The 11,706-nt window shown below is 38.2% G+C and overlaps 1 protein-coding gene across 1 annotated transcript; it reads right to left on the minus strand.

The window, feature by feature from the left end:
- Positions 1-10,785: 10,785 nt before the first annotated feature.
- Positions 10,786-11,335, minus strand: LOC101139541 (myosin light polypeptide 6-like). Its single transcript, XM_019026587.3, has one exon. The coding sequence runs from the start codon at positions 11,299-11,301 to the stop codon at positions 10,843-10,845; it is 459 nt and encodes a 152-aa protein (XP_018882132.3). The 5' UTR covers positions 11,302-11,335; the 3' UTR covers positions 10,786-10,842.
- Positions 11,336-11,706: the final 371 nt, after the last annotated feature.

The raw sequence follows: 11,706 nt of genomic DNA on the forward strand, positions 1-11,706 counted from the left end.
ATGACACCATAGTGAATATAATGCATGAACTGCACATACAGAAAAATATCACAAACTATGATGGAAATGACTTTTTCATATTACACCATTTTTGGAATATCCATGTGACTTTCTGAGTTTATATAAATGATCAAGAAACGTATATACATCAATGGAGAAAAGATCTTTTATGGGCCTGCTATTTTTGCCTGCTGCTTCAACTACAAGTCTAAATAAAAGGAAATCAGAGAAATGTTTCTCAAAAAAGAAAAATACTGAAGATCAAAATAGTTGTAAGATGGTACAGTGTTCTCCATAGACTTGACCTTAAGCATTCTGGTAGAGTGGTCATTTATTTTCTCAAGGATTTGATTTTCATGTCATACCGCTCTTCAGCAAATGCCACCCAATGTCAGTTCTGTTAAAGTCCTAAATATATGCATTCTAAACCACAGCTCAAATAATATTTAATTGTTATTCTCTTGTGTTGTAATTCTATGCCAATGAGGTGGTGGAAGAGTGGTAACTTATCACCAAGTATAGCATTTCATAAAATCTTTGAGCAGACAGAAATAACTTCCTTCAAAAGTATACAGGGATACTTTGATGTAGAACATATTTGTTCTTGCCCTCTGGAAGTCACTCATCACAGGAAAGACAGTTAATAACTTTCCCCAGATACGCATTTCTTCCTGTTTCTGTCATTCTTTAAATACTTGTCTTTTGCCACTAGCTTTTAGTCATTCATTACTGTGTAGATTTGAATAGCTGCAAATTCCAGAGGGAGTAAAATTGAATAATATCTGAACTCATATGGCCAAACATACAGGCAGGGCTTACAAAGTACCCCAGTACCCAGGGTCCTATTTGCTTAAATTGTTTAGGCACCACTTGGGAAGGAACTCACCCAAGAAAAGAGTCCATAGACACAGCATATGGACAGGGGTGGAGTAGGCAGAGTTTGTGGATGTGTATGTATTTTGGTATTGGGAGAAGATAAGAAATTATCAACTGAGGCATAAGTTAAATATGTATAAGTTACATAAACTGCACCCATTTTGAGCATATACTTTCAGAAATTTTGAAAATATAACTCTGTGTAATCACCTCCACAACCTAAATATAGAACATTTATCAGCCCCAAAATTGTGCCCCTTTGTAGTCAATTTCAATTCTTCAACCTCTGACCACAGGCAACCACTGATTAGATTTGAATTTTTTGCAGTTTCATGTAATTATAATCTTAGAGTTTATACTCTCTTGTGTAAAGCCAGTGTTGTTGTGATTCATCCATGTTGTTGCATAAAAGTAGTATATTCTTTTCATTGCTTATCGTAATTTCATTTCATGGATATACCACATTTATTTATCCAGTCACCTGTGGATGGATATTTGGGTTTTCTCTCATTTGGGCTATGGCAAATAAAGGTGCTATGAACATTCACAAACATTCATGCACAACTCTTTTTGTAGATATGTGTTTGCATTTATTTTGGTCAAATATCTAGGAGTACCATGGCTGATGGTCAGTGTATGATTATCTTGTTAGAGTAACTGACAAGCTGTTTTCCTGAGTAGTTGTAATATTTCACATTCTTACCAGCAGTGTGGAACAATTGTCCTACATAGTTGCTGACTCTTGGGACAGAGAAGCTTTTTAATTTTAGCCATTATAGTGGGGTTATAATGATATCTATTTGTAGTCCTAATTTGCATTACCTTGATGAATAAAGATGCTGAGTTTATTTTAATGTCCTTGTGGTTATTTATACATCTTCTTTTGTGAAGTGTTGGAACAAAACATTTTTATGTAGGGTTATTTGATCTATTACTGATTTTTCAAGTGTTCTTCATCCAGATATATTTATTGCAAATATTTTCTTCCAGTCTGTTTGCTATTTCATTCTCTTATCAGTATCTTCCTTCCAAAGGGCGAATGTTTTCTCTCTTTTTATGATGAAGTCTAATTTGCCCATTTCTCTTTTATTAGTTGTATTCTTTGTGACTTACCTAAGAAATCTTAACCTATTCCAAGTTTGTAAAGATTTCTCTTGTTTTCTTTTGAAAGTTTTATATTTTATTTTGGAAGTTTACATCTATGATGCATTTCAAGTTAATATTTTATATAGTGGAAGGGAAGAGTCAAGGCTCACTGTTCCGTATGTATAAATACTTATCCCCATATCATTGTGCAAAAGACTATCCATTTCTCTGTTGGGTTGTCTTGGTAGCTTTGTCAAAGTTAACATATATACATAGCCACATATATGTGTGGGTATATTTCTGACTCCCTGATATGGTTTGGCACTGTGTCCCCACCCAAATGTCATCTCAAATTTTAATTCTCCTAATCCCCATGTGTCAAGGGTGGGACCTAATGGGAGGTGATTGGATTATGGGGGTAGTTTTCCCCATGCTGTTCTCGTGATAGTGAGTGAGTTCTCACAAGAGCTGATGGTTTTGTAAGGGGCTCTTCCCCCTTCATTCATTTGCTCTCTTTTGCCTGCCGCCATGTAAGATGTACCTCCTCCCTTTCCACCATGATTGTAAGTTCCCTGAGGCCTCCCCTGCCATGGGGAACTGTGAGTCAATTCACCTCTTTCCTTTATAAATTACCCAGTCTCAGATATGTCTTTATAGCAGTGTGAGAATTGACTAATACACTTGCCATTCTGTTCCACTAATATATATTTTTATTTTTATGATAACAGCACACTTAAGAATAAGTAATAAAATCAGATATTATTCTCTTTGTAATTTTTTTCCCTGCTATTGTAGGTTATTTGCATATCCATATATATTTTCAACTTAGCTTGTCAATTTTTTAAAAAACGTAGACTTGGTTATATTTAAAATATAGGCTGTTAACTTGGTTGGGATTGCATTAATTTTATAAGTAAAATTATAGAAATCTTAACAATATTGAGTCTTTTAATCCATGAACATGTTATAACTCTCCATTTTATTTAGGCATCAGCATTGTTTTGTAGTTTATGCAATGTTCTGTAGTTTTTAGTGTACAGGTCATGCTCACATGTTGTTAAATTTATACGTAAACATTTAATTGCAATTGTAATAGTATTTTAAAAATTTTAATTTCTAATGCTTCATTGGTGGCATATAAAAAACAATTTATATTTGCATACATTTGACAAACTTACTTAGTGCCTTTTTTGTTATTTCGTAGATTATTTGGAATTTTTAGATAGATGATCATATCATCTTTCAAATAAGGAAGTCTAACTTTTTTTGTTCCAATACGTATGCGTTTTACTTATTATTATTTTGTTATTGAATTGACAAGGATCTGTAGCACAATGTTGAATAGAAATGAAAACAGTAGATATTATTGTCTTGTTCCTAGTCTCAGAAGGAAATCATCACCTCTTTTACTGTTAAATATAATGTTAGTATTATGTTAGCTTGTTTTTTCATCAAAACCCCTAAGTGACTAGGGAAAATTCCTTCTATTCCTAATTTCTGAAAACATAAATCATGAATAGCTATCAAACTTTGTCAACCTAATTTCCTGCATTTATGATGATCATATGGTGTTTCTTTTTTATTCTGTAAATATGATGAATTTGATCTTTTGAATGTTACAGCAAACTTACTTTTCTGTAATAAATCTAAATATTCCTTAAATATTTTACAGAATTGTGTTTCAGTTCTATTGCTGCATAACCAGCCACTTTAAAATTGATGAGTTTCAAACAACCTTTTTTTAGTGCACATAGAGTCTGAGTCAGGCATTCAGACAGACCACAGCAGAGATGGCTTATCTTTGCTCTTCTACTTTGTGTGCCTCAGGTCACTAGATTCAAAGGCTAAAGTCACTTGATATCTGAGGACCAGACTCAACTCACATGTCTGGTGGTTGATGCTGGCTCTCAACCAAAAGATATATGGGTAGCTTTCCCATATCATCTCATTGTTATATATTGGAATCACCTTTTATAACTAGAGTTGGAAGTTAAGCAGTGTAATTCTACTACATTCTATTAATTAAAAGCAAGTCCTACAATCACTCAGATACAAAAAAAAAAAGAATCATATTACATTTCTTTATGGAGTGTGACAAGGCTTCAAAAGAGCATGTGTGATAAAAGATATTAATGCAACTATATTTGGAAAATACTATTGGCCAAAACCAATAAAGCCATCTGGGACTGGAATTTTCTTTCTAAGAAGATTTTTACTTACAAATTCAGTATCTTTCATTGGCATTAATCATTCAAATTTTCTATCTCTTCATCAGTCAGTTTTGTTAATTTATGATTTTCAAGGTATTTTTTAGTTTTATCTAAGTGGTCAAATTTATTATGAAGTTGTTTGAAATATTCCCTTATTATTTTAGTTTCTGTGGCATCTCTAGTGATGTCCCCACTTTTATTCCTGATGTTGGTAATTTGATAATTTGTTTATTCTCTCTGTTACTCTCTGTCTGTCTCTCTTTCTCCCCATCTCCCACCCTTTTTTTCTCCTTTTCCCTCCTCCTCTTTCTCTCTAGAGTTTTAAGTCTACCAGTTTACTGCTCTGTAACAAGAATAAAATTTTGGTTTTATTTATTTTTTTCTATTATTTGTTCATTTTCTATTTCATTGACTTGCACATTTTTCATTAGTATTTTTTCATTTCTATGTATGTGACATTTAATGTGTTCTCTTTAATCTAGGTTATTTTTCATAGTGGAGGGTTAGATCATTGATTTTAAATCTTTTCTAATATAAAACTTTAATGCTATAAATTGTTTTCTAAGCCCTTTTAGCTCTATTCCACAAATTTTGATGTGTATTTTAAAATTTCTTCTCAGTGAAGCATATTTTATAACTTTGGTTTTGATTTATTATTTTATTCATATGTTATTCAAAAAGATGCTGCTTAATTTTCTCTTAAGTTTTGGAATATAATCATCATTTCCTTAATAGCTGTTCGAAGTCCTGCTAATGCCATTTTTTCATCTTCTCTATATGAGTCATTTTCTATTAACTGATTTTTGTCTTGATTATGGACAACATTATCTTCCTGGTCATTATGACTGTTTTTTGTTTGTTTGTTTGCTTTTGCCCTGATGTTTGTTGTATGTCTTTAAAGGATGTTAATGTTGAGTAGTTAGTCGAGCCTGTTCCATTTGAAGCTTGTTTTTAAGCTTTGTCATGATGGGTTTAGAGTACTCTTTACTCTAAGGCAAAGTTTGAGTCACTACTAAGGTGTGACTTTCCTGGGATCACCATCTAATGTCCAGGTATTCCATGAGGACTCTGCATTTTGGTGAATAGTAGCTAGGGCATTTTCCAGCCCTGTGTGAACTCTGCTAATTGTTTAGCATATATTTCCCAGGCATTCTGCTTTATGTAACTTTTATTTCCCTGGTACACTGCCTTACATAGTTTCATAGCATACATGCATGTGCAATTTTGTATTAATTACAGATTCAAAAGGACCACATTATGATTTCTGAGAGTTCTTGCTCTACACACCTTTGTCTTAGTCAACTTGGGCTATATAACAAAATACCATAAACTAGGTGGCTCAAACAACAGAAATTTCTCACAGCTCTGAAGGTTGGGAAGTCCAAGGTCAAGGTGCTAGCAGAGTTGGTGTCTGGTCAGGGTTCTATCCTTGAGTTGTGGCCTTCTTGCTGTGTCTCTACATGATAGAGAAAGAGAGAGAGAGCTCTGTCTTCCCCTTCTTATAAGGACATCAATCCCAACATGGAGACCCCCCTTCATGACCTCTTCTAACTCTGGTTACCTCCCAAATGCTCCACCTCCAACATTAGATTGGGGTTAAGGCTTCAACATATGAATTTTGAGGGGACACAATTCCATTCATAGCAACCTCCTTCCTTTTTGGTACTCTACGCTGAAAATTAAAGCCACCTGAGTCTGGCTGAACATCAGTCTTTACCTAACTCAGTGAAACCACCATGCTATGTTTGGGATGGTCCTAGTGATAGGTATATACCGCTATGGTGTATAAACCACTTCCAGTCAGTTCTGGAAGAAAGTATGAGACTCACCCCTTTTGTGTCCCCTCTCTCAGGAATCACAGTACTGTGCTACCAGTTTTTCAATGTCTAAAAACTGTTTCCTTGTGTATTGTATTCAGTTTTCTAGCTATTGAAGGCAGAAGGTATCTTAGTTCAGGCTGCTATAACAAACTACAATAGCCTGGGTGTCTTATAAACAACAGAAATTTATTCATCACATTTCTGGGGGCTGAAAGGCTGAGATCAGAGTGCCAACGTAGTGAAGGCCCTCTTCTCGATTGCAAACCCTTGCCTTCTCATTGTGTCAACATGTGGTGGAAAAAAGGTAAGAAACTTCTACGGGCTCTCTTTTTATAAGGGCACTATTCCCTTTCATGAGGGCTCCAACCTAATTACTGAGTTACCTCTCCTAGGCTCTACCTTCTAATACCATCACATTGGAGGTTAGGATTTCAACATGTAAATTTGTGAGGGGTGGAGGTTGGGGGAACAAACATTCAGTTCATAACAAGGAATTAAATCTAGTCCCATTTTCTCCATCAGGAGAGTTTTGAATACAGCAGAGTTGATCAGTCTCCATGCCGTTAACATTGATCTCTAGGTATCCCTTATCCCTCTGGGACTTATCTTAAATATCTGCAGAACAGAGAGTGAGACAACAACAACAAAAGCAGGATTGTTAAAATCTCTGTAAGACATGGAAAGCTAAAGTTGGTTCTGCTTTGTTTCCTAGGTAGCAGGGTGGAGCCCAAGTTGGCATGGAAATTATTTTGCCTATCTTAGCATTGGTGCATGGAACTGAAGAACAATTCCTGGAATGTAGGAGGAGATTTTAGTAGCCAGGCCAGCTTTTATCTGCATGGCAACTTGGGGGTCAGAACCTAGGATGCTAACTGTAGAAGCAAAACCAAACCAAAAAAAAAACAAAGCCAACTTGTTATTCAATAGTCTGGGAAGAAGGTATCAGAAGCAAACCTGTAACAGTACAGAAACTTAAACTCTAGGCATACTTAGAGCTATCGAAGGTCAGGAAAATGATCTTGATTTTATACATGTAGACCTTGTCTGTTAAAGTAGTAGGGAAAAAGGCAGAAGCACTTACTCTAACAGTACTCACGGATCCGTGTGATTAATAATCACAAGTAGAAGTGGAAAGAATTATTCAGGATGACCTTAAGGATTAGTTTTTGAGCCATATGTGATACATTGCCTGGGAGTTCTGAACTAGTACAGAGCTCTTTGGGGAAAAAAATGCTACTTTTTCAGAAGTTCCATAGGTGGTATTTTAAACAGAGATACTGTTAACGTATCTTATACCTCTAGGCTGTGTCTTTGGTGGAATATACAAGACCTATTTGCTTCAAAAGTATCTCTAGATACTTTCTTTTCTTTTTTCTCTTTCTTTTTTTGAGACAGGGTCTCACTCTGTTACCTAGACTGGAGTACAGTGGCTCTATCATGGCTCACAGTAGCCTCAACCTCCTGGGCTCAAGTGGTCCTCCCAGCTCAGCCTCCTGAGTAGAAGGGGCTACAAGCATGAACCACCAGGCTCAGCTAATTTTTGTATTTTTTGTAGAGACAGAGTTTCCCCATGTTGCCCAGGCTGGTTTCAAACTTCTGAGCTCAAGTGATCCTCCCATCTTGGCCTCCCAAAGTGCTGAGATTACATGCACGAGCCACCACAGTTGGACTTACCAGATACTTTCTGAAAGGGTTAGAATATGTGGCAGGATCCTAGATGTGTCTATTGTTAAGACCATTTTGAGAGAATGATTTTTTAAAATTTCACTAGGTATTAGTTTTCTACTGTTGCCATAACAAATTATCACAACCTTAATGACTTAAAAACAACTCAAGTCTATTATGTTAGATTTCTGGAAGTCATAAGTCCTAAAATCAAGGTGTCAGCAGGACTGTATTTCTTCTGGAGGTTCCAGGGGAGATTTTAATTCTTTGTCTTTTCCAGTTTCCAGAAGCCCCCTGCATTCCTTGGCTTGCAGCGTGTTTTCTTACATCACTTTGACCTCTACTTATATCCTCACATCTCCTGCTTTGACTCTCACCCTCCTGCCTTTCCTTTATAAGGACCCTTGTGATCAAGGATAATCTCTCCATGTCAAGGTCCCTGACTTCACATCTGCAAAGACATTTTTTTTTTCTTTGAGACAAAGTCTCGCCCTGTAGCCCATGCTGGAGTGCAGTGGCACAATCTCAGTTCACTGCAACCTCTGCCTCCCGGATTCAAGCGATTCACCTGCCTCAGCCTCCCAAGTAGCTGGGATTACAGGTGTGTGCCCCCACACCTGGCTAATTTTTGTATTTTTAGTAGAGATGGGGTTTCACCATGTTGGTCAAGGTGGTCTCGAACTCCTGGCCTCAGGTGATCTGCCTATCTCTGTCTCTCAAAGTGCTGGGATTATAGGCATGAGTCATTGTGCCCAGTTGCAAATACTTCCTTTGATATGTAAGGTAATATATTCACAGGTTCTGGGGATTAGGACATGAATATATTTGGGGAGCTTTTTAAAATTTTTTTTGGCCTACCACACAGGCTGGCATCTCTTCAGAGGATTCTTGACATGCTTTTCCTATTTGAGGAATGTTATGAACTGAATGTTTTCATCCCATAAAACTCACATGTTGAAATCCTACCCCTCACTGTGATGGTATTAGGAGGTAGGGTCTTTGGGAGGTAATTAGGTTGCAAGGGTGGAGCCTTCATGAATGGAATTAGTGCCCCAATAAGAGATACTCCAAAGATCCCTCTTGTCCTCTTTCCTCTATGTGATGATACAATGAGAAGATGGCCATCTGCAACTTGGAAGAGGACACTCAGCAGAAGCTGACCATGCTGGCACCTTGATCTCAGACTTTCAGGCTCCAGAACTGTGAGAAATAAATTTCTGTTGCTTATAAGACACTCAGGCTGTGGTGTTCCGTGATAGCATCCTGCACTCACTAAGACATGAAATTGGCATTTGAAGGATGCCTTTCTTTGGATGATCAAAAGTCATCCGTTGGCTCAGGCCTGTAATCCCAGCACTTTGGGATGCTGAGGCGGGAGGATCACCAGAAGTCAGGAGTTCGAGACCAGCCTGAGCAACATAACAAAACTCTGTCTCTACTAAAAATACAAAAATTATTTGGGCATGGTGGCAGGCGCGTGCAATCCCAGCTACTCAGGAAGCTAAGGCAGGGAGGTGCCCGCTTGAACCCAGGAGGTGGAGGTTGCAGTGAGCCCAGATCATGCCACTGCACTCTCCAGCCTGGGTGACAGAGCTAGACTCTGTCCAAAAAAAAAAAAAAAAAAAAAAAAATCTGTGGTCCTTAAATGGCACAACAAGAGATGTCACCCTGGGGCTTCACTTTTCTTAGATAAGATGTTGTTAGTCTTTACAAGCTATATCTTAGGCAGCCTGGAGAATACCTCTTTGGCTGCTAAAACTATCCACACCATGCATCATGCTCTTGTATGTATCCCAGCATAAACTATGAGACTGTGGGTGCATAATGTATAATGACAACACTCACAACAACACAACTGTCTCCCTGAATACCTATGGAGGAATTTATGACTCCCTTTCTTGATGCTTACCAATTACACAAAGAGCCTGTGGTTAAAGGGTGAAAAATCTTATATTTTCCTATGTTTTTGGCCTAGATCGTGGGGTGCGTTAGGCGCCTGGTTTTAATGATTATTTTAATGGCATTTTAAGCCACAGGCTTAGATTGCTCCTCTCTCTTGCCAGTTCTTACTTGTCTTTTATGTCCTACAAGCCCTGTTCTTAAAACCCCACTGGGCAGAGATAGAGCTTTCTCCTGTGAGGTGTGTGCAGTGCCAAGCAAATCACTGGCCCTGCGCAAATAATAATAGTGTTTGGGGCTGTGACAGGAGATGGAAACTGGACATTTTCTGACCCTCAGTTCCAGCGTATTCTCAGAGCACATTCATTTTGGCATATACTTTGGAAACTGAAAGCTCTCTGAGGGAGTATCAATCACTTTTATGGTGATGTCAGTAACTATATGTATGTGGTCATATGTATGCACTTTGATTACAACATCCATAACTTCATTTAAAAAATGGCTGAAGGCCTACTATGTGTAAATCATGTTGTCGAGCATAGTGGGGTGAAAGATGATGAAAGTTGCTGTAGGTCTGTTGCGTGTGTATGTAGCATGCAAGTGAACACACATGAACACATACATAAGTAGAATGCATGTACACATGTGTATATAGTAGCTTTTTAAATTAGGTTGATAATTTGATTCTTTTTATTTGAAAGAATACTTTGGAAACCAAACCTAATTTCAACTGAAGAAGTTTCTTTTTACCATTGGCAACACTTCTTGAAATAAACAGATGACTTACAGGCCATCAGAGGATCCTTAAAGCCACTTGTCTCTCAATATTTTTTTCACTTTTGACTCTGATGATATCAAAATGACTTAATAGTATTTAAGTTCTAGAATCTTTGGCACTGCCAGTGTTTGTTCAGCACAGATTTGAGGAAGAAGAGAGGATATGGGATAAGTTTCTATTCTCTCGTGTATGTGTGCATGAGTGTGTATAGACAGTGTCCTATTTAGATGCTTCTAAGCAACAAGGATGTTCTACGTGGTGATGGCAGGTATGAGTATAGGAGTGGCTTCCTTTGGGCGGAGGCACAGACAGCAAGTTTATTTGGTGAATGCTGACGGCAAATATCATCCAAGAGAGACAATATGGGAAAGGCGTTGTGATAAGAGAGACTAGGGAGCCTTCAGGATAGATAGAAAATCTCACCAGGGGAAGACAATATGGCTCTGGGAGACTGGGAAGGTCCTCAGCCATTCAGCACCGTAAGGACGAGCTCTGCCCCATGGGCCCGTCACCCCGACAGGATATGCCTCACAAACGCTTCATAGTCGATACAACCATTGCTGCCCTCGTTCCCTGCCACCAACACCTCTACTTCTTCCTCTGTTATCTTCTCACCCAGTGTGACAAGAACATGCCAGAATTCAACACCCATGATGGTGCCATTTCCTTCCTTGTCAAACACCTGAAGTCCTTCTACATAATCTTCATAGGTGCCTTGGTCCTTGTTCTTGGCCACCGTCTGCAGCATGGGCAGAAAGTGCTCAAAGTCCAGCAACTTCACATTCATCTCATTACTCTTGGGGCTCCTCAGAACCTTGACCACCGCAGTGTTAGTGGGATTCTGACGTAGGGCCCTCATCACATCCCCACATTGGTTGCACAGGATCTTGCCATCACCTGTTCGGTCAAACAGCTGGAAGGCCTCCTTGAACTCTGCGGTCTGGTCCTCGGTGAAGTCACACATCATGACTGCTCAGCTCTGCGGGACTTTTCCCTGCAGTAATGGCCAGCAGTGGCTTTTTATAAAGGATTTAAACTGATATCCGCCTCTCTACCCTGCCCCAGACTTTCTTGGTTAGTAGCAAAGGGTAACTTGAGATGTAAGAAGTTAGCTCCGGCTGCTTCTGGAGACTCCTAGCCCACAGTTGACTAAATGTCACTTATTTGGAGATAAAGACTGTTCAAAAGTTTGAAGAATTCTTCTCTCTTTCCTCTCCACCCCTCCCTGGGGAATGAGCCCTGAACCACACTCCTACTCTTACACTAAAATCCCCTAATTAATCCATTTAAAAATTTCCTCGTGAGACCTTATTCATTTTCAATGGCTTTGATGTTGCTGTAACAATGGATGCAGAAATCGTTTTGGTTAATG

This window comes from Gorilla gorilla, chromosome 4 (assembly GCF_029281585.2).
Source record: "Gorilla gorilla gorilla isolate KB3781 chromosome 4, NHGRI_mGorGor1-v2.1_pri, whole genome shotgun sequence".
In the NCBI taxonomy this organism is placed as follows: domain Eukaryota; kingdom Metazoa; phylum Chordata; class Mammalia; order Primates; family Hominidae; genus Gorilla; species Gorilla gorilla.

What these genes read in the sequence shown, in the direction of transcription:
- LOC101139541 (XM_019026587.3), bottom strand. Translation starts at nt 11,301, where the DNA reads ATGATGTGTGACTTCACCGAGGACCAGACCGCAGAGTTCAAGGAGGCC.